This window comes from Pantherophis guttatus, chromosome 3 (assembly GCF_059756535.1).
Source record: "Pantherophis guttatus breed Tessera chromosome 3, ASM5975653v1, whole genome shotgun sequence".
NCBI lineage: Eukaryota > Metazoa > Chordata > Lepidosauria > Squamata > Colubridae > Pantherophis > Pantherophis guttatus.
The window spans coordinates 111,115,616-111,139,379 of record NC_142065.1 but is presented as its reverse complement, the minus strand read 5'-3'; the positions used below and the strand labels follow the sequence as shown (position 1 = coordinate 111,139,379).

At 40.4% G+C, this 23,764-nt stretch overlaps 2 protein-coding genes across 10 annotated transcripts in view; one reads left to right on the top strand and one right to left on the bottom strand.

Moving 5' to 3' along the window:
• The window catches only part of LOC148114757 (uncharacterized), a 167,609-nt gene that overhangs the window by 82,853 nt on the left and 60,992 nt on the right, over positions 1-23,764 (bottom strand). For 4 of the 7 annotated variants that reach the window (XM_087891163.1, XM_087891168.1, XM_087891162.1 and 1 more), the window contains one exon: positions 19,496-19,594. The exons of the other annotated variants lie outside the window; for them this stretch is intronic. The gene's annotated coding sequence lies outside the window, so the exon portion shown is untranslated. The remainder of the gene's footprint in view (positions 1-19,495; positions 19,595-23,764) is intronic. 7 annotated transcript variants of the gene reach the window in all.
• LOC117661240 (adenylate cyclase type 10) overlaps positions 1,389-23,764 on the top strand; it is a 96,212-nt gene continuing 73,836 nt past the window's right edge. For all 3 annotated transcript variants that reach the window (XM_087891153.1, XM_087891154.1, XM_087891152.1), the window contains exons 1-10: positions 1,389-2,455; positions 2,721-2,807; positions 4,071-4,354; positions 5,455-5,591; positions 7,045-7,164; positions 13,916-14,191; positions 14,630-14,986; positions 15,911-15,979; positions 21,021-21,092; positions 21,204-21,257. In XM_087891153.1, the coding sequence (XP_087747279.1) occupies positions 2,273-2,455; positions 2,721-2,807; positions 4,071-4,354; positions 5,455-5,591; positions 7,045-7,164; positions 13,916-14,191; positions 14,630-14,986; positions 15,911-15,979; positions 21,021-21,092; positions 21,204-21,257 (1,639 nt within the window). In that variant the 5' untranslated portion in view covers positions 1,389-2,272. The remainder of the gene's footprint in view (positions 2,456-2,720; positions 2,808-4,070; positions 4,355-5,454; positions 5,592-7,044; positions 7,165-13,915; positions 14,192-14,629; positions 14,987-15,910; positions 15,980-21,020; positions 21,093-21,203; positions 21,258-23,764) is intronic.

Genomic DNA, 23,764 nt, shown 5'->3' with positions numbered 1-23,764 from the left:
TATATTAAGAATTGTCCTAAAGATGCGAGTTCCAGGTATAGTTATAGAAGAAGCGATAGACCTCACGATCTCCGGAACATTTAAAAGTTTAAAAATTTTATTTTAAAACTTGTGCTAAGCTTTCGTCAGCCCCTACCGACTTTGTCAGAGTATAAAATCACCATTGAAGAGCTGCTTGCTTTTATGCAATGCTGATCAATTTGGTCATTGCGCGTGTAACAGGCCCACACCCTTGCCTTCCCTCTGTAATTATCTTATTTTCTGCCTTAGTCATGCTGACAGATGACGATGCACTTTCCCCTGCCTCCTGCCCCTTTGTGTGTTGCCTCTTTCTCTCCCTGGGGGGTAACGCAGGGTTATCAGGCATTGCTTTGAAGGTATTACTCCCGGCTCCCTCTCCCTCATTGTTATGCCTTTCCCTTTTAGGCGCACACGTTGCCTCCTCTAAACCCATTTGTTTTACCCATGATCTTGTGATGGGTCTGCATTGTTCTTCCTTACCCCCCCCATCTCCCTCATTCTGCTGTTTCCCTAACCTACTCTCTTGCCCTCTGCCAGGGTTTGTCACACCTTCATTGGGCCAATCTCTATGCCTAGAGGAGGAGATTTGTCCCCGATCTCCATTCAGTCTTAGTGATCGGTCCTCCTTAAGTCTTTCCTGGTGCCGTAAAGCCTGGTATGCCGGTGGTATGTCAATATGTCTATTGAGGGAGTTGCTGTTAGAGAACCAGGCTTCTTTCAAGAGGCGCCCTCCTTTTGTTTCATCGTAGGCAATGACTTCGGTCTCTTGGAAGTTGAACTCATGACCAAGCTCCTCCATATGCATCCAAATCTGGGTGATTTTATACTCTGACAAAGTCGGTAGGGGCCGACGAAAGCTTAGCACAAGTTTTAAAATAAAAGTTTTAAACTTTTAAACGTTCCGGAGATCATGATGTCTATCACTTCTTTTTATATATATATATATAATATGTGTGTGGGTGTGTGTACAATATATGTATATACACACACAGATACACACATAGTCAGTCCTTGTTTAATGACCATTTGTTTGGTGGTCATTCAAAGTTATGGTGGTGTTGAACAAATAGTAATTATGTCTGGTCCTCAAAATTATGGCCATTGCAGTGCCCCCATGATGACATGATCAAAATTTGGGCATTTGGCAGTCCACTCACAATTACAATCACAGGGATGCTTCAACTTCCCCCCCACACCCCGCACTGAAAGTGCAGACTTGCACTTTCAGACTTGCATTATCTCTGTGGCCTTGCTGCCCTGTATTCCACTGGCCCTGCCACTCTGTACTCCACTGGTCCTGTGCTCCACTGGCCCTGCCACCCACACTGACCTTTGCTATCTTCTTCGTGCTGCTGCTGCGAAGCGAAGGGCAGAAGGGCTGGCAGTGGTAGTAGAGTGCAGGGTAGCCAAGTGGGCAGAAATGGGGGGGGGGGGCAGTTGAAGGGGAGGTAGTCTTTTACCTTATCAAGGTTCAAGGTTGTGAGAGATCAAAGCAGGAATGACTTGGATTGGGATCTGTCCCTCCCTAATAACTGCCTGGGATTTGATTAATGACTGCAACTGGAACTGCCAGGATTGTTGTCACTAAGCAGTCACATGATATATGCTGAATAAATAAGAATATCTAATCTCATCTCATCTCCTTTGGTGATCAGGAACCAGTCTGTCTAGCCACGTTTCTGTCTGTACTGTGGCTTCCTGACCTGTCTATAAGATTCACAAGCTCTCACCCCTGGCTCACGGCACTTGGGTCTCAAACCCGGGCTTTTAGCTTTCTATCTGACAAATCCAGTGTCTTAACTGCAGAGCCATTGTGCCAATATAATAAGGCCTTAAAGTAAACTTTAAATGGGATACATAGGCAGATACCTAATTGGAAGGAATTGTTATACTAATCTGGGTTCTTTATTAATATCTTGCATGAATCAAAATTATTGCAGAGAGCTAAGGAAATGTTTCATTGACCCCACAAATGTTCTATCAATCAAGGAGAGGCAAGTCCTTGATATTCAGATGAGAGGCATGAGCTGGAAGCTCTTCCTGATATTACTAGATGTCTGAAGACTCTTTATTATTTAATGATGTAGGAAAAACTTCTTCAATATAATCACTCCATTGCAATCAATGAACCAAAATTCAATACTGTTATGATTTCTATATTTTAGCCGCACAAATTGAAATAATAATCTGCTCCTGATTACTTTCAAGTCAAGATTTGCATTTGTCCATGTAATTGAGCAGGGTTGTGGCAATGGAGCTGACAAAGATAAATGCATGGCAAAACTTCTTTGCTGTCCGGACACTGATGGCAATGTTCCTGGGGGTGGATGTCTGTAAAACCTATGATGCAAGGCAGTATATCCTTCTGAGCAAGTTGCGTGGAGTTATAGAAGAACAATATCTATGCCTTTTCAACAATCTTTTTCATGTTAAGGTAAAAATGGAAGAATGGAAGATCATTTCTCTTATGAATGCTTTGCATTGAAAGGCAGGTATAGATACAGTACTAGAGAATGGTAATATGGTTGTACAGATCACTTGATAAAGCTGCACAGATTTAGATATGCTCAGAATGTTTAAGTATGAAACAATTTACAATCTGTTTAAATGATTTCAAGGTTACCTAATTATAAGAAAGTACTACTGGCATAAATATTATTAATCAAATAATTATGAGATTTGTTTCTTTTTCTGGTTAGTTTCCTACATCAGAAGTGGTTTCTCAAATGGACAATGACAGAAAGAATAAAGAGATTGAAACGATGCTTTTAAAAATTCTAATTAATGTAAGTAAATATTTTCCCTGTGCATAACATGGTCTATAAAAGATAAAGGCATAATTAGCCTCTCAGTACAATCCTTGCTTAATTGTCACAATTGAGACCAGCTACTCCATTGCTAAGTGATGCATCCTTAAGCAAGACACCATGAGTCTGCCTCCTTAGCAATGACAGTTCTAGCAGTCTTTATTGCCATTGTGAAGTGAAGTCCATGTACTGTAGATTTTAGGCAAAGATCTTTCCTGATCCAAGCCATTCCTACCTTGGTCACTCACACTCTTGAGCCTTTTTTTTCCCCAAGTGAAGGGACTGCCTCTTCTTCAACTCCCCTATCTCTGCCCCTTTGGCCATTCTGCACAGTGGGCCTCTTTGGCAGTGGTGGTTATGACATAGAAGCTGACGTAGAAGCTCCAGACCTTTAGCTCTCTCAGCCTATCACCACTCACAAGTGTCTTCTTCAGTGCCTATTATCACTGAAGAGTGACACCTCAAGTCCCATGCCAGGCAAGCCGCCCTGTCACCTTACCATGGTGTAAAGCCGCATTAGTGCACTGTGACATGAAGCCACAGCTGCTATTGCCATGTGCTATGGTGCCCCAGCATTGCAGCATGAGGCCCCAGCCTCAATGTAGTGAGAAGTGCTGCAGTATGGCATGCCATTGCAGTACAATGACCCTAACATTCCTATTGCCACAAGAATGATCATGTCAAGAAGAAGGGCAGGAAGAGAGGTCAGCTGGGGGCAGCAGTGTGTGTGTGGGTAGCTGTAAATGCAGGCCCAAATTTTAATTATGTGACCTTGGGGGCATGACAATAGTTGTAAATTTGAGGACTAAACATAAGTCTATTTTTTCAGTGCCATCGTAACTTCGAACATTTGCTGAATGAATGTTAATTAGTACTAAATCCTAATAAACATAGTGAGTTTATCCTTTTCACAACAATCTGTTCTTATTTTATGTACTTCACTGAATGCAAGTAGATCCATTTTGTAGATGAGATCCAGAAAAATACTAATGGTCAACTGAGATCTGTAGTAGGGGTCCAGTTCTTTCTATTAACCTCTGGCAATATCACCAGTTTTAGTTAAGGCATGGAAACAATCTTGGCAATAGACTTCTAACAAAGAATGGCAAATTCTTAGAGTGTAGTTTAGCATTAGTAGAAGCATTTAATAGCAGTAAGTAAAATTTTTAAAAGCTGTGATGAGAACAATTCTGGTTATAGCACCATCTTACTGTGCACAGTATGTGTTATTGTTTTTTTTAGGCAGCAGAAAAGGAAGTCCTCATTTTTGCAATTGATGAAGCTCAGTTTATTGATAAAGCCTCTTGGGATTTCCTGGATAACTTACTTAAGAGTGTTCCGATCTTTGTTGTTATGGCTTTGTCTCCTATCAATCACAAGGGACGAATACTTTGTTCCAGTGCAGCCCAAATCCTGAATAGTCCAAGCACAACTTTTATTCAGCTAAGGGAATTAAGTCCTTCAGTAATTATTCAGAAAGCCTGTCAAGATCTTGGAGTGGTCAGTATCGCCAGGGAGCTTGAAACGTAAGTAGAAGATGGCCGCCCAGGCAATCTTTTAGCTGTTCCTATTAAATTGAAGGCAAAGACAATCAGAGGAGATACGAAGTGTTCTCATTTAAATCAACAAGTCTGAAACTTTTATTTCAAAGGAACTACCTGACTTCTTCTAAGTTGAAGAGACTTTCTTGCTCAACTGGCAAATTTCTCTATTCTTCTCTCCTTGGGCCAAAGCCTATAATCTTTCTGACAGCAGTTATCAGTTATACACTCACTTGTGGAAAGTTTATCCTGAGAGAGAGAGATTACCATTTTCTACCACCATTCATAATTATCAGCTTTGCTGTTATCTTCATGCCATGATCTATTTAGTAGCTTTTATTCTTAGGAAAGGGAGAATTTTGGTAAGTGTGTGTACAGAAGTTGAAATGTGAGTTTCCTCAATTAAGTATTTGTATCAGTTGAGGAATTGTTCTACTGTTAGGATACTTGGCAGATTAGGCACCAGCAGCCACAGGCATAGTAACAATTCTGATAACAATGAGATTCTTTTCTTTAGGAATCGGTATCCGTAAGCAGTCTATCTAACTTTGTTTATAACATTTTATAATTTAAATATTTAATAAGACCATCTATAAAATACTTCAGAAAGAGTAACTCAGGCCATTGCTAGTAAAGCACAACTATTTTTGGGTCACATATAATGCAAAGACTAACACGGTTTCTTTCATCTTGGAAATTAGAGAGATTTGCAAATCATGCCATTGCAGCTTGTTTAAGAAGTTCTACACTATGTCAATTAATGAGAGCAAACTCTACAGTGCCTGTTTTCATCTCTGGGGTCTGTAGCTGTGAACATGTAGTTGCAATATTACAACCGATTCTAGATAGCCTCATATACAACTATTAAAGTTTCAGAAGACCAGGGAAGCCTGGAATTTATTATGTTTACAACTTGCCTGCTGCTGAAATGGAAGTTGGAAGCACTATTGCAATGCAGCACTAGGCATTACACTATGCCTTAAACCTGACATTCACCTATGATCATTCTTCTCCTTCTGTTTGCCTGCCTACCTGCCCCCCTCTCTTTCTTTTTCTCCGTCCCTCCCTTTCCATGTTACTTGCAGATTTTTAATACAAAGGAGTCATGGAAACCCATTTTACTGTGAAGAACTTCTCCGAAACCTCCACTTAAACAATGTGCTTCAATTCCATGTGCTGGACGAAGATGAAGAGAAAGAGGATGAATGGGATAGCCTTTTTAGTAAGCTACTGATCATTGACTATCAATATAGTATAGCTTCATAGCAATTCTCAGTTTATGAATGATGTGGTACTATTAAGGATGCATCAGAATATCTGATGGCAACAGTATCACAGTTCTGAAATATTCAGCAAGAGAGCAGCTAGTCATGCAATAAATCATAATTATCACTCTTCTGTTACACAGATGAATGTTAATAGTCACCAAGATACCAGAAGGCATCTCATTGTGTCTTGTTCCTGATATCCTAATTAGAACTTTTATCAGTGAGGTTCATAGTTCATATCCTTCTTTCCTTCTTTCCCCACCAATTGCAACATACATGCAGTCACATCGTTGGAAAAGGTGTACTAAAAATGTTTAGTCTAATTTTTTAGTTTTCCAGAATGGAAAGTATATAAGACATATAGATGCTGTAAGCTTAATAAACCTATTTAACCATTCCACCATATTGTGCTTCTATAAATCAGGAATCCACATTCAACTTTCTGTAGTGTGGTCTTACATGTTATGGGAAATGCATACTATGGGCTCTTGGTTGGTTAATCCTATCCAAGATTCACATACCAATATGATACTAAGTAAGCTTTTTGCAAAGTGACATGGATTAGCTTTGTTGAAATCACTGAGGCTGTGTAGACATAATAATTTCTTTCGTATTGGAAACTACAGACCAATCAGCCTGACATCAATACCTGGGAAAATCCTGGAAAAGATAATCAAGCAAGGAGCTGCAAATGCCTAGAAACAAGCAAAGATATTACTAGAAGCAAACATGAGTTTGTCAAACCCTTATTGTATTCTTGACTAAATTAGTGTATCAGTGAAATTCTGTGGACATAGTACACTTGGATTTCAGTAAGGCATTTGACAAAGTAGACCACAACCTTTTATTATCTTCTTGGTAAGATAATAAAATATGGAATAGATCCAGTTCTTCTGAAGAAGCTTTTTGGATAAGAATCGAAACAACTTCAAGGAAAAAATAAGAAAGTCCAGTTGCCTTTTGAAAAGCACCTTTGGTACATCCCCTGCTTGTATAGTGTATGATAAACATTCAGTTTGTTTTATTGATATAAACTGGGGCATGTTAAACTTTGCAGTAATACCATGTGATGCTTAAATATTAGGAAAACACATTCAAAATTGGCAAACATTTTACAACTTTGGTTTGATTTGAGTTTTGGTCAGGGACATATAGTAATGATTAGTAGATTAAAGCTAGCATAGTAAAGACCATGCTGGCTTTAATCTTGCATATATTTCTCAGTAGCAAATAGGAATCTACCTCCTGCTATTACTGGCAGCTATTTAAATTATAATGTTAAATGATAATATTAAAATAGTGATCTTAACTGTTGCAACTTTTTTAAATAATAACCATCTAAATGTTTTCTTGGAAGAAAATAATATTAATACTAATACTAAAACATTTATGATTCTCCTCTATAAGCCACTACTGTTCTCAAGACTCATGCATCCAAAATGTTAGACGAAGAGACTGAATTATATATTTGCACAGTCGGGCAAAATGTGAAGCTTACCACCATCAGTCTCCCTCCAACATTAAAAGGTACGGAATGTTATCACTCTGTTATCACCAGGCAGAGTGACAAAACAGCTGCTCTAAGAGCATATATAAGGTGGTGCAAAATCTAAAATATTCTGAACACAAAACTTCAGATAGCACTATTTTACCAAAGGCCATGGTGAGTTTCCAACATTTGAAATTGTGTTTTATTTATTTTATTGTAGGCACTGCCTAATTCCAAACTGACTCTAAGTAACTCACAATATAATAAATACAAAAAATCAAAATACAGATCAAAAAAGATGAAATCTGATGATCCTATGCAAAAACAGAGACAAAATTCAATCCAACAAAAGGTTTCATCCATCTTTACTCAAGGCCTGGGAGAACACTCAGGTGTTCAAGTCCTTACAGCCAATTGAAGATTTCAGGGCAGATCTCATTCCAGATGACAGATGCCATGACAGAAAAGTCATGCTGTCTTAGTATTTATAGATGGCACTGTATGAAGGAACATGGAGTGCGCCAATTCTGTCAGCATATACCAACCAGGCATAAACCATGGGAAATAGATAATCCCTCAAAATCTGTCCCTGTGGCATATAGGGTTAGTGTTAGTTGATAAACAGCACCTTTAATCTCACCCCAAAGCATTGTAGTAATCAAGTCATGTCACATCATGTCTGAAGGGCTTCCCACTCCAGGAAGAGCACAACTGACACATCAGAGGGAGCTGTACACAGGCCCCCTTGGCTACAGCTGTTACCTCAAGAAGGAGAAGTGCTATCCAGCCCATGACTATATATGGAAAATCCCTGGGCCAAAGGGATCTTAATAGCCACAGCCACTTGTTGTCCTCATCCAGATTTACATAGCTTCCTGGCACTGGAACAGGATCTCAACATGCTTACTTGGCTGGTTTAAGGATGAAATTTATTATTATTTATTGCATTTCTGAACTGCCCATCTCCCTTAAAGAAATATAGAAAGATATAATTGGGCACCATCAGCATAATGATGATACTGCATCCCAAGCTGCAGATTTCTTCATCAGGGTTTCTTATAGATGTTAAAGAGGAAGGGTCCTAACAAACAAAATGCAATTTGGTGGTGAGAAAAGTAAGGCCCTGTACTTAGGCAAGAAAAAACAAATGCAATTATGAAATAGGTGGTATCTGGCTCAACAGCAATAACTGTGAGAGGGATCTAAGTGTTCTACATCACTTAAGTATGAGCCAGCAGAGTCCCGCAATTGCCAAAAGAGGCAGCCCTAGGTTGCATCAACAGAGGGATAGTTTCAAGATCACTTTATAACTCTACTGGTGTCACCACACTTAGAATTTCGCATCCAATTCTAGTCACCATGATACAAAAAGATGTTGAAACCCTAGAGAAAAGAGGAACAAAAATGATAAGGGTCTGAAAACTAAACCATCTGATGGACAATTGAGGGGACTAGATATGTGGAAAAGAGCCTAATGCTGGGAAAGATAGAGGGCAAAAGAAGAAGGGGACGACAGAGAATGAGGTTGCTGGATGGAGTCACTGAAGCAGTAGGTGTGAGTTTAAATGGACTCCAGAAGATGGTAGAGGACAGGAAAGCCTGAAGGAATGTTTTTTTTTCAAAAAGTTTTTTTTATTATTTTTTTCCAACATACAAATTACATCTTTTCAGAACAGAGCTTTGATCCAGTCATCAATTTGTTCAATTTTTTGTCATCTTTAACAAAATTTTATATATTCTATTTTGCCATAACACTTATTTCTTAATCTTAAATCACATATTTCAACTAATACCATCTTAGAAAAAGTTTACTCATGTTTACTTAATCAATATAATTACCCTTCTATTAACCCACCTTAAATCTTAATTCAATTAATACCTCATAATACATTTCACAATTCTTACCCTAAATCCTCACTATTAACAATACAGTTCAAACATGTTTATATTCCAAAATTATTTCCATTTCTAAAACTTCCTTACATTTATTTATTACTTCATGTAATGCTCATTAAATCTTTATTCCATTATTACTTTATCAAATTTAAATCTTATCACTAATCTTAAAAATATAGCAATTTAACATTTAAACATAGTTCTTAATTCAAATAATGCTATTTAATAGTTTCCCAATTATTTCCCTAAATTCTATCTATTTAACCATACCATTTATATAAACATCAATTAAGTAATTTTTGTTTGTAAATCATAATCATATATTATTTCAATTTTCTTTTTTTGCTTAAATGAAAAATGTTCAAATTATTACAATTGTTATATGTATTTAAACAATATCCCAATTATTATAGCTATCAATTTTCTCAAATAATACCATCCAACATCTTAATAAAAATTGATACATTATATCCATTGATATATTTTCTTTTTACATAATCTAATTCAACCTTTTCTTTTATCATTCCACTGTTAATCCCAGTGTAATCATCTTTATGCTACTGTTAATCCCAGTGTAATCATCTTTATTTTTTTCACTGTTAATCCCAGTGTAATCTCTATAAATATTTAAACAGTATCCCAATTATTATAGCTATCAATTTCCTCAAATATTATTATTATTATTTATTTATTTATTTATTTATTTAATTTATTGAATTTATATCCCGCCCTTCTCCCCGAAGGGACTCAGGGCAGTGAACAGCCAAAAATTAAAATAACATACAGTATAAAAGTTAAGATAACTAAAAATAAATTAAATTAATCAGCCTCCCAATTTAAAACCCCAAGCTATACAATTAAAAACTAACCCATAAAACCTATTCAGGCCAGGCCGGCTTGCTGAAATAAAAACGTCTTCAGGGCCTTATGGAAAGTGCGGAGATCCGGGATCAGCAGTATTCTGGGAGGTAGCTCGTTCCAGAGGGCGGGTGCTCCCACAGAGAAGGCTCTCCCCCTGGGGGCTGCCAGCCGACATTGCTTGACTGACGGCACCCTGAGGAGGCCCTCTCTGTGAGAGAGTATTGGCCGGTGGGAGGTTATCGGTAGCAGAAGGCAGTCTCATAAATACCCTGGCCCTAAACCATGGAGTGCTTTAAAGGTGAGAACCAATACCTTGAAGCGCACCCGGAAGACCACCGGGATCCAGTGCAGCTCGCGCAGGAGAAGTGTTATATGGGAGCGCCATGTCGCTCCTGTAATCACCCGCGCGGCTGCATTCTAGACCAGTTGGAGCCTCCGGGTCCTCCTCAAGGGGAGCCCCATGTAGAGAGCGTTGCAGTAGTCCAGGCGAGAAGTGACGAGAGCATGAGTGATTGTGCATAAGGAATCCCGACTCAGAAAGGGGCGCAACTGGTGTATCAGGCAAACCTGATAAAAAGCCCCCCTGGCCACAGCCATCATGTGCTCTTCTAAAGACAGCCGTGTGTCCAGGAGGACGCCCAAGTTGCGAACCCCCTCTGTGGGGGTCAATGACTTGCCCCCAATAGCCAGCGATGGCACCAGCTGGCTATATCGGGATGCCGGCACCCACAGCCACTTGGTCTTGGAAGGGTTGAGTTGAAGCCTGTTCCTCCCCATCCAGACCCGCACGGCCTCCAGACACTGGGACATCACTTCAAGGGCATCGTTGGGGTGGTTTGGGGTGGAGATGTACAGCTGAGTGTCATCAGCGTACAGATGGCACCGCACCCCAAATCCACGGATGATCTCACCCAGCGGCTTCACATAAATGTTGAACAAGAGTGGCGAGAGGACCGACCCTTGTGGCATCCCACAAACAAGGCGCCTCGAGGTCGACCTCTGCCCCCTGCCAACACAGACTGCAACCGGTCGGAGAGATAGGAGAACCACCGCAATACAGTGCCTCCCACCCCCAATCCCTCCAGCCGGTGCAGCATGATACCATGGTCGATGGTATCAAAAGCCGCTGAGAGATCTAATAGGACCAGAACAGAGGAGCAACCCCTGTCCCGAGCCCTCCAGAGATCATCAACCAACGCGACCAATGCCATTTCCATGCTGTACTCAGGCCTGAAGCTGGACTGGCACGGGTCTAGATAGATGGTTTCATCCAGGTACTGCGGGAGCTGTTGCGCAACCACACTCTCAACAACCTTCACAATAAAGCGAAAGTTGGAGACAGGACGGTAGTTAGCCATAACAGCTGGGTCCAGAGAAGGCTTCTTAAGGAGGGGCCTCACCACCGCCTCTTTCAAGGCAGGCGGCAGGAAACCCTCCCCCAGAGAAGCATTTATAATCCGGGTAGCCAGTACCAGCCAGGAGGGACACGGTTCCAGTAAACATGTGGTTGCGTTTAACCTCCCCAGAATCCTGTCCACGTCCTCAGGAGTCACAGGATCGAACTCGTCCCAGATAACATTCTCAAGACCCGCCTCAGCCACCCCGCCGGAATCTATCCAGTCAGAATTCAGGCCTTCCCGAATCTGAGCGATTTTATCGTGCAGATACTGTGCAAAATCCTCAGCCTGCCCTTGCAAGGGGTCCTCCCGCGCTCCCTGATGTAGGAGGGAGTGGGTCACTCTAAACAAGGCGGCTGGGCGATTATCTGCCAATGCAATAAGAGCGGAAAAGTAATCACACTTTGCCGGTTTTATCGCCACTAAATAGGTCTTAATGTGAGACCTAATTAGTGTTCGATCGGATTCGGAACGACTGGCCCTCATCCAACATCTTAATAAAATTTGCTTCATCATATCCATTAATATATTTTCTTTTAACATAGTCTATTTCTCATATATTTTAACTTCAATCCATATTTCATTTCTAAGTATCTGTAACATATTTCTTCTCACATTTATTAATTTCAATATAGTTTTATAAATCCAAGTCCTGGACTTTTTTATTTTCCTTAATATTTTCCAACCTTTTATTCTTTTATCATTCACTGTTAATCCCAGTGTAATCATCATTGTGTTATTGTTAATCTCAATATAATCTCTAGAAACCTCCTTTTTATTATTACTATTCACATGTTCAGTTACTTATTCATATTTAATCACATTGTCTTTATCTTCTTTATTCTCCATCTCTATGTCTTATTCTTCCATCATCATTTTCATGTCCATTTGTATATACTCCATTTCAACTTCTATATCCTCAAATTTTTGTCCTCTGTGCAACATTATAATTATTTCTCTTATTTCCATTGTCCAAGTCTAGATCAATTTGTTCCTTCTCTAATTCCTGCGCCATTTTTCCTTTTAAGTTAATATTATTCCAATTATAAGAGTTCCTTTATGTTCCCTTCTTTTTATTTTTTATTTTTTTCTCTCCAAAAGTCAAATCGCTTGTAGACAAGAAAATCCTCCCCCACAAGTTCTCACAGATGTTATCTGTAATGTCCACAATTTTCCAAAACAAAAACCAAATTGCAAGATTCCTTTTTACTCCAGATGCTGTCTCTCTGCAATCCACAATTTCTGGTTGTTTAAAAAGTATCCATTTTGTTTAAATTACATAACAGTCTTATTTAGCTTCTCTTTTTCTTTTAGGTTTAAAAGTACCAAATCATATTTAAAGTCCAGTCCAAATTTAAATAACTCTTCCCACTTCTTTTTTCCCCCTCTTTTTTCCCCTTTTATTTGTACATCACTTCTTTTTTAAAGCTTATTATCCATTCTCTTTATTTATTTATTTTTGAAATTTAAAAAGAGAGAAGGGAAAAAAAGGGATCTCTTTATTTCTTTCCAATCCTTTGACCATTCTCAAATTGTTTAAGGTTTCCAAATAGTTTGTTTAAAAATCTATTTTCTATCGGGTATTCGTCTCTTTAAAACTATATTTCAAAATCTTCTTTGCCCCCACGCTCCTTAGCCGCTATTTATCATTAGGGGTCTTATAATTAAAAGATGTTTCTCTTGTTATTTCACGCCTGGGTTGGCTATCACTCACCCGGCTTCAAAAAACTCTGTTCCATTCCTCTTCTGTCTCCAGCTCTATACTTAGTTCGGTTGTCCTAGCTTCGTGGCAGCTGCCATGGCTGCCATCCCCCGTTGCTGAGTCACAGAGAGTTCCCTCTGACATTCGAGGAACTTGCCTGCTCCTCTTGGTCGTCCGAGGTGCCTCTCTTTCTTCCCCGTCCCTATAGGACGGTTCTGGTCCACAAACCCATCGGCAGCAGTTCGGCAGCCGGGTTTTTGCGGAGCTCATCGGAGCCTGCTAATTCCACGACTGTCTTGCCGTGACACCAAACCGAAAGTCCTGGAAAGCCTGGAGGAATGTTGTCCATGGGATCACGATAAGTCGGACATGACTTCGCAACTAACAACAACAAAAGGTATGTCTAGTCTACAAAGAGAAGAGCTAGGGGTGATTATGATAGCAATATTCTAGTACTTAAGGGGTTATCACAGAGAAGAAGAATCCGTTTTGGATTCTTTTGTGAGGAAGGGGTGCAAAAACTATAAAAAGTACAAAAGTCAAAATGGCATTATGACTTCACCCTTTTATGGTCATATGAAATCAACACATGTAAAAAGGGGCAGTTCTTTCATCACCTAGTTATGCCTTGGATGGATGGATGGATGGATGGATGGGTGGGCAGGCAGGCAGGCAGTATTAGATTACCCCTCCCTCCTAGATAGCCTGTTCTAGGAATTTCCTTGTAACAAAGGGTAGCGTCCTATATTTTTATTAACATTCTCTTTCTTCCAGTTCTAAATAGTGTATCTCTGCAATTGTCTTTTAATCTATGTGATGTAATCTTACTATTCCTAAATGTGGCTTTTGCAGATTTAGACATAAAATTTGGAAACTGTGACGAGTTCAGACACTGTACCACTTTTTTCACAATTTGACTTTCTTTGTCGTTAGGAATTGCTCTGGCTGCACTGGACAATATGAATCCTTCAGAGCAGATGGTGGTGAAATGTGCAGCTGTCATTGGTGTGATGTTCACTACAGAGATGCTGCTTTATATCCTCCCAGAATGGACAAAAAGGAAGATGTACCAGACTCTGGCAGCACTGGTGGAATCCCGTATCTTTAAGTGTTGTAGTGAAAGAAAAGAAGTGAATATAACCCAGCGCATGTTATCTAAAGAGTTCAGCATCAGCAATAATGAACTGAAATCACTTAGGCAAGAATCAGGTAAGTTGGTTATTGAAAAACTAGAAATCTCTGAAACACCAGTTTGCTCAAAGGACATGGAAATGATTGAACAACACTATTGCATTCTATGCATCAGTTTCATGTTAAATTGGTGTTGAAATCTTAAACAAGTTGGTACTTAACTTTGCTTTTTATAGGAACAAGGGGAACACCCAGTAGTCAAGTAAAATCAAGTAATATTTTATGATATGTCTGTCTTCATATAAATCCTTGACATGTAAATCATATTAGTACCCACTCACCATGTTCAGATTGTGTTCACTAACATAACGGGAATAAGTATCACGAGAAAATTAGCTGCTGTAGTCATATTCTTAAATCTAATCAGAAATAGAACATTAGCTATTCCTATACAACAATAGATTTATACGGGATGATTTCATTCTTTGATGGTGCAAATACTACCTTATTTTTCAGATCTTGGATCGGTTATTTCCAATAGGCTCAAACTAGAAGAGGCTGTGATGCATTGCAAAATCATGGAGTTTTGCACACCATTGTTGCAAGAAGCAGCTTATGAATTGTGGCTTAAGAATCAGAAAAAAGCCTTGCATTTCAAATGTGCCAGCTACCTGAAGTGGCTAGCTCACCGATGCAAGTGTTGTGGGGAAGGTGATTTCATTCCTTATCATCGGTATGCAGTAGATGGCATGCTTCAAAAATTCTATTCACAGGAATATAAAATTAAAAATATCAAAGAGGATGTGTTGAACGAGGCTGCTGTGATCCTTGTTTCTGAAACCCTAAAAAAATTGGAAGCATCCCACCAGGAAGGTAGGTATTAATTTGATGGTGCTGGTAAAGCAACCTCAACTCTCAGTCTAAATACTTTCCTTGAAAACTGCCAAAGTAGACTCTCACAGGTTAGCAGAGGACTATACAAAAGTATAGTCACTTTTGTAGAAAGCTCAAATATCAGTACAAGAACAATACATAGGAAGATGTCGACATAAGTAAATAACAAATGAATCCAGAAATGGATTTGCAGAACCACAAAGCTGAAAAGATACGATTCCAAGTGGTTTGGTTCAGTCCTCTCTGCTTAATGTGTTTTATACCAAAGTTATATTTCCCCCTATTTGAATAGGATAGACATCATTGTTTATTTACAATGGAGAACCCAGTCCAGCAGTGGGCAGACCCGAGACTAAGAAATACGTCTTACAACTCTGCCTTGCCTTTTCAATTTACAGCGTTTAACTGCAGAAGTATTTTCCATTTGTGAGTGTGTATCTGTGCCCATGTATTGGGAATAGACAATTATCTCATCAGAGCTGTCCTCTAAGGCTTGCTAAATTATCTCTGCATATATAATTTTTATTAAATAAATTTTTAAACAAATAAAAATAATGCAAATTTTAAAAGGAAAAAATAAGGAAAATGAAGTAAGTAATAACTGAAAAAGTGCAAAGAAAGTGCACAGGGGGAAAAAAGGAAAAGGAGAGGAAAGATTATAAAGAAGTGGCTTCCAAGCTTATCAACAGCAGTTACAAGTATATTTATATTTTATGTCCTCACTATAAAATTACAACTTGATTTTCTTCTTTACATAGTCTTTTTTATCATCAAAGTTCATGTTTTTCTTGTTTCAGCAAAAAGTCCATAAGGGGGTAATAAACTAGCAATATTTTTTAAACCCTGCTGCTTATGTGTGAGATCTCAAACTAAGCAGTCTTCATATCTCTATCTATTTGGCAGGTGCCGAGAATCAAGAGAGGAAAGGTGCATTTTCATTATCTCATAAGAAAGGACTTTTCCGAAAGAGAGGTAAAAGTAAAATTATCCTTTGAAAGAACACTATACTGTAGCCTTAATCATACATTCAGTATGAGTCCAAAGGGAACACCATTGTTACTAATAGGATCAATTCATAGGGCAAGGCACTATTTTTTTTCAAGTCATGCTTCATAGCAAGTAGTAGATATAGCCAAAGCCAGTTACAGGATGATTAAAAGTGAAGCTAACACACACCAAGTTGAGCTGTCATAAAGATTTGTGGAACCTTAAAAAGAGGAATTTCTAACCTCAACCAAGTAGCGCTAAAATTGATGAGCCCTGGTTTCAACCCGGGTCTATGATGACTCACAGTGGCCAGGTGATCATGACTGGGTGGTAGTGAATGGGTGGTCACAGCTGGATCACCACAGCTAGATGGCCTGGCTGCGTGGGCAGCCAGCTCGACATTACTCCTTCAGTGCGGCTGACTTGGTATGACCAGGTGGATGTGGTTGGGTAAGTGTGGTTGGGTAGGTGCAGCTGCCTCGTCCCCACTGACTCGTATTGGCTGGGTTGGCATGGAACAAGTCATACAGGCTAACTCAACATGGGGACAACTTGATGCCCCACAAGATCCTCATCTCCCCAAACTGCCTGCATCCAAGGGCATGCGTGCATGCATACACACATACACACACAAACAAACACACACACCATCCCGAGTTTGGGGACTTTTATCCACAGAAGGAGAGGTCCTTCTCCCTAACCACAGGCATGATTGGCAGCTTGGCAGCTCAGACGTGGATAAAAGTCTCCAAGCTTGGAATGGTGTGTGTGTGTGTGCACATGCGCATGCAGTATGCCAAAGGATACATTCTTCTCCAAATCCCAGACATCTGAGCATTGGCATTTCCCTGTCCCTCCCAGCAAAGCAGGAGGTGGAGGATGACAGTGCTGTGCATGAAAGTGTGCAGGAGAAAGTGTGATGACCTGGGGCACGGCACAGAGATAACACAGACAGCTGGCAGTTCAAACTGCCCCTTTATGGTCCGAATTTCCCCAAATGTTCCCACATTTCTGGCAAGTCCCAGAGCAAAGTGATGGCAAATCCCGACACACACCTCAAGCAGCCTCTGGCTGCAAATAGTCCAACCCAGCTCTGTATAACTAAGGCTGCACAGCAATAAATCCAGCAGGGCAAATCAAGGAGTTCAGAAAGTAAAGGATCCAGTTAATTAGTCCAGAAAGCCAAAAAGAATGCAAGGACTCTTGGAAAGTTCAAACGTCGGCACTTAAACACTTCAATAACAGCATTTGTTCCTGACAAATACCCCTCCCCACAGCTTCTCCTTAAGTCTCATTCCCCAGATTTGCCTTGTGAAGATGGGCGGGGCACTATTCTCCCAAGTAGCCTGCTCAGTCTGTGCTGTTCCCACCTTCTCTCCATTCTCCGTGCTCTTGGATCAGGAGGGGGTAGTCCTTACTCCTTACTCCTCACCTAAGCTCTGTCTCTCATGTTCATCCTGCCCCTGTTCCTCCCTGTCTACAAGCTGTTCTAATCCTGAAAGGCCCTGGTCTGACTGGCCCTTCCCTTCATTTTCCTCCAAAGCCAACAAAGCCACCCCCTCAATCTCTGTCGGCTCAGGTTCCAGCTCGTCTTCCTCCACAAATTCAGGCTCCAACGAGGGCATGACAGAAAGTTTGCAGGAAACAGTTTCCTCTGAGTCCAACTTCTGCCTTGACAGATCTCTGGAGAAAAGGAGGGGGTAGAAGGGGAGATCTGGGATGGGGGGGGAGGCTGAACAGGCAAAGGAGGAGGAGGAGGAGGAGGAGGAGGAGGAGGAGGAGGAGGAGGAGGAGGAGGAGGAGGAGGAGGAGGAGGAGGAGGAGGAAGATGCACGTGGAGGTGCAGAGTTAAAGTTCTGCGTTGACAGATCTCTGGAGAGCAAGAAGAAGATAAAAGTCCCCAAACTCGGAATGGTGTGTGTGTGTGTGTGTGTGTGTGTGTGTGTGTGTGTGTGTGTATGCACACACATACTTGGCTGCTGGCAGTTTGGGGAGACAAGGTTGTGGGGCATGAGTTGTCCCCACGTCAAGTTAGTTGGTATGACTTGTTCCATGCCAACCCAAGTCAGTGCCAGCTGCATCTACCCAGCCACACTCACCTGGAACCACATCAAGTAAGCGGCATTGAGCCAGCTGTGTCAAGCTAGCTTCATGCACCCATCCACACCTACCTGGTCATGGCAACTCAGCTCAACCACCCAGCCATGCCCACCTGGCCGCTGTGAGCCGTCCCATTCCGTTCAAGCAGCAGGTAGCTCTGCCTGTGCCATATGCTTCTGTGTGACAGAGTACTACTCTGTCTCCTTGCTTTCTGACTCTCCATCCAGAGATGGTGGTATTCCTGAGGGCTGGATAGATGAGCTCCAGCTCAGAATTTGAATCAGAATAACCAGAAGTAATAAGTACTGATAAAACTTTCCACTGTATCTAGAAGCAGGATTTTCAGCTCCTTTGCTGTGAGAAAGTTGATTTAATATTGAACAGTGTTGTTGAAATTAGAGCTCTTTTCAGGAGCATGAATGGCTCCTGTGTCCTCCAAGGGCCAATCTGCAGGCTCATAGCCTTTTCAATTAAATCATAAATCTGCAGCTGTCTACACTTAATATGGGAATCCATGATTTATGAGAATACAATATTTCTGCTGCTTGGACTTTTTCTGTCTCTATACTAGCAAAGAGGGTGAATGCAGGGGTGAAATGGTACTAGTTCAGGGCGGTTCGCCCAAATCGGTAGTGAAAATGCTACTGATTGGCTGCAACCAGTAGTTAAAAAAAATGCTTTAAAAAGTTAAAAAAGAAGTTCCCATGATCGCACGGCACAGCTGATCATCTGAACTTTTTTTTTTACTTTTTTTTTTTAGCATTTGTTTACTACCGGTTCAGGCAATAGGTAGTAAAAAAATGCTTTAAAAAAGTTTTAAAAGGTTCCGACAATCAGCTGTGCCAAGCAGCTGTGCCATGCAATGGTTGGAACTTTTTAGAAAACTTTTAAAAACATTTTTTTGCTACCTATTGCCCGAACTGGTATTTTTGTGTAAAGTGTGATAGTTTGTTTTTGAGCTCTCTGTGATTCTGTGAGGTTCCCACTTGTTGCAAGGGCCATTTTGTGTGAAGTCCAGCTGCTTTTGCATTGTGTGTGAGTCAGTTGTATAGCTTTTGTGTTATTTTTGTGTAAAGTGTGATAGTTGGTTTTCTCGGTCACATGATCACCAAGCCATGCCCACCCAGTCATATGACCACCAAGCCACACCCACCCAGTCATATGACCACCAAGCCATGCCTATCAAGCCATGACCACAGAACCGGTAGGGAAAATTTTTGAATTTCACCACCGGGTGAATGGGAGGAAGCTATATAATCAGGAGAATAGGTATCATAAGGGATTAATGGAATGTTGAGTGGATCTGAAATGAGTAAGGAAGTTGCCATTTATAAGTAAGGGGATTTACTTGCATGTTAATAGTAAGGAGCAATAGCAAGAAGACTTTGTTTCTATTCAAACCTCTTTATCAGCAGTTACTTGGTAAGCAAATCCTGTGATGCTTCTGGCTTGCATGAATTGTTCCTTCAAGCATAGTCTGAAGCTCCTGGAATCTCCAATCTGAAAATGCAGAGAGGATGCTTAAAAAAAAGGGTGGGGTGAATATATGATTTTTAAAGATACAGTCCTGTTGGGTTGAAGAATAGCAGCAATTGGTATAATTCAGCCAATTATTTTATTGGTAAAGTGCCTGGAATATTTTTCCAATATATAATTAATAAAGTCTGTTTGTCTATCACTTGGATGACAGGCAATGAAAATGTATTAACTATAGAATCATAATGCTGGTAGGGCCCCTTAGGCTTTTGAGTCTATTTCTCTTTTCAGTTCAGAAACCCACATTAAAGCATCCCAGACAGTTACCTAGACTGTGTGTGAATAGATCAGATGGAGTCCTACAATTCTTTGAATAACTGACTCCATTGTCTGATAGTTATTAGCATGCACTAGGTATGAATTACCTGCCATCTTTCTCCATGTCATTAATAAAACATGGAAAAATAGGGAAAACAAGCCTGATTCTTGTAGCACCCACTTGATATGTTTCTCCAGTTTAAACAGGAAATATTTGTGCATATCTTTTAAATTTGATTTTGAGACAGTGATGTACAATATTAATGTAATTATCATATCACCACCACCAGTTAACTAGCTTGCTAACCAGCATATCACAGAGTACTCTACAAGTAAAAAGACATCTAAAACATTTTCATAATTTGTTAAAGTTACTGAATTAAGAAATAAAGTTAGACCACCAAGTGTTATTGCTAAAATAATCTTCATTTGACCTGATTTTTTAACATCTGATATACCAATGTTTTACATCAGTGGACTTCTAAGATCATCTGGAAGCTGCACTTGGTATAAAATGCAGCAGTTTGAGTGCTCATTAGTGTTTGTCAGTGGGTACACATTACATCTGTTTTATGGACCTTGCTTTGGCTTCCTATTAGCTTCCAAATGTAATTTAAAGTTCTGATTTTAACCTTTAAAGCCCTTAATGGCTTGGCATGAGGTTAACCACTAGACTGGAATTGCCCCAACCACTTCAGTCATGCTGAGAGATATACCCCCCAGAGGCATTATTTTTCTGTAATTGGGGTACTCCTTTGAGTGGTTTTCCATGGAAAGTTTGACTGGCCCCAACTTAAACACTTTCTGTAAAAAGAGAGTTTTTCTGGAAGCTCTTGCAGGACTGATGCCAGGTACTGTTTTAGGGTACACATTTTAGTATTTTTGTTTTTCAAAAGTAAGTCAAGGTAGTCCTTGACTTATGAATACAACTGGGATGGAAACTTCCATTGCTAAGTGATGTGGTCTTTAAGTGAATCATCCCAATTTTACCATCCTTTTTGCTTCAGTTGTTCAGTAGTTCTTTTTATATGCTGTTGGCTGATGATAGTTTAACACTTGATTTTCATGGATTATGGATCAAGAATTAGTTTCCTATGGATTTATTCTAGAATTGTATTTGTTTCCTTTACAGAAAAAGCAGATTATTCTTTTTTCTTCAGTGCTAGACATCCGAGTGTTGCTGCTCTGATGGAATCAAGTGGTGGTAAAGTGATTTTATTTATACTTCTGTACAAGAACAGAGTTATTCTCTCCTGAATGATGAAATTAGATCAAAGGGTTAAGATATCTTTTCATGTGTTATTTTTTCCTTCAGACACACTAATAGAATGGAAGGATAGTAGAATTAAAACACGGCAGCTTACTACAGGTAAATCTTTTAAGCATGATAAGTAATATTAAAAATAGTGAGGTTGTGGATAATTGTCAAAACGATGCATCCACCTAAAAACCAGAAAGGGAAAGATCCGTCCTCTCTCATACAACATTCCAGGTGACATCTCTAACCCCAATTTCCTCACCTAAAATATTTCTGTTTAGAAGAGGGAAAGAAAAAAATGATTGTTTTTGAATAATATGTTAATAGAGATGATAGGATATAGTTTCATTGTTTTAGACAAAACTGAACTGATCACAGACCTAGGTTACTGGCTTTGAGAGATGATGCAATTGGGCCACAGCGGTCCAACAGGGTTCCTTTCTTTTGCTTACAGGTGGATATTTATTGGAAAGTTCATGATTTTGCCATTTCAGATCTCCCAAGGGCCTTTAGGGTAAACGACACTGCACTTGTCATCTACTTCCAGTTTAAAATTGGATCTCTTCTACCAGTTCATTTGGGCTGTAAATTAATTTTTAGGTATTTCCAAGAAAGAAGCAGTACTGTATAAAAAACCACAGAACTTGAACAGACTTGAACATTGGGCCCTATCTAACAAAATGAAATTCAATGTAGAGAAAAGTAAAGTCCTACACTTAGGCAAGAAAAACCAAAAGTACACATATAGACTAGGTCAGTGCTGGCGAACCTTTTCAGCACCGAGTGCCCAAACCGGAATGCACATACATGTGCATGCATGTGCATGCGTCGGAGCAACAGAAACCCAAAGGCCAGCTGGCCAGTGTGCATCCATGCACAGGCCAGCTGGTCTTCGGGTTTCTGGCATGTGCATGCACGTTGGCCAGCTGGTCTTTGTGTGTGCCGGAGCACCAGAAACCCAAAGACCAGCTGGCTGGCACATGCATTCCTGTTTTTTGGCCGTTTTTGGCCATTTTTCGGGCCATTTTCATGCTGTTTTCAGGCCAGTTTTCAGGCCATTTTAGGCCCAAAAAACAGCTTGAAGATGGCCAAAAACCAGCCAGAAAATTCCCCAAAATTGGCCTGGAAACAGCCTGGAAAACACCCCCAAAATAGCCCCAAAATGGCTAAAAAACAGCCCAGAAAATGCCCTCAAAACAGCCAGAAAATAGCCTGGAAAACTCCCAAAAAATGGCCAGAAAATGGCCAAAAAACACCCCAAAATGGCCTGAAAATAGTCCAAAAATGCCCCCCAAATGGCCTGAAAATGGCCAAAAAGCAGCCAGAAAACAGCCCGAAAAACAGCCAAAAAAATGGCCCAGAAAATGGCCTGGAAAATGACCTGTTTTTTGGGCGTTTTTTGGGCTGTTTTCAGGCCATTTTCCAGCACTCCAAAGCCCGCAAAGACCAGCTGGCCAGTGCACATGTGCACACTGGAAACCAGAAGAGCAGCTGGTGAAGGCGCATGTGCCCACAGAGAGGTCTCTGGGTGCTACCTCTGGCACGCGTGCCATAGGTTCGCCATCACGGAACTAGGTGAAACCAGGATTAATAGCAGTAACTGTGAGAGAGATCTTGGAGTCTTAGTGCACAACTGGTTAAATATGAGCAAGCAGTGTGTGGCAGCAGCCAAAGAAGCCAATGCAATCTGAAATTGCATTAACAAAGGGACACAATTAGGATCAAGTGAGGTACTAATACCACCCTATAAAGCCTTAGTAAGACCACACCTAGAATACTGCATCCAGTTTTGGTCACCACACTATAAAAAATATGTTGAGACTCTAGAAAAAGTGCAGAGAAGAGCAACCAAGATGATAAGAGGACTGGAGGCTAAAACCAGGGGTGAAATGCTCCCGTTCGGACCAGATCGGGCAATCCGGTAGCGATTGTGGCAGGTGGTTCAGAGAACCAGTAGTGATGGTGGTGCAAGGCTCCACCCGGGTGTCATTATTTCCTGGTTTCAGCCAGGAAGTAATGTGTTTTTTACCCTCTGTGCATGCACAGAAGGTTTGCACATGTACAGAGAGTCTGTGTGCGTATGTGACACACGCGCGAGCAAGCATAGCGAGCACTTCCGAACCGGTAAGGAAGGTAAGTAAATTTCACTCCTGGCTAAAACATATGAAGAACGGTTACAGGAACTGGGCATGGCTAGTCTAATGAAGAGAAGGACCAGGGGATACATGATAGCAGTGTTCCAATATTTGAGGGACCTTCACAGAGGTGAAGTGATCAAACTATTTTCCAAGGCATCTGAAGGCCAGACAAGGAATAAAGGATGGAAACTGAACAAGGAAAGATTCAACCTAGAAATCAGGAGAAATTTTCTGACAGTAGAACAATCAGCCAATGGAACAGCTTGCCTTCGGAAGTTGTGGTAGCTTCATCACTGGAGGCCTTCTAGAAGAGATTGGACTGCCATTTGTCAGAAGTGGTGTAGGATCTCCTGCTTGGGAGGGGAGTTGGACTAGAAGACCTACTTTCCAACTGTTAATCTGTTAAAAACATTTGTTAAGGTGATGAGAGCTTGCAATAAATATTTGCCTCCTAAAAATTTTGTATTTTCGATAGGGAAA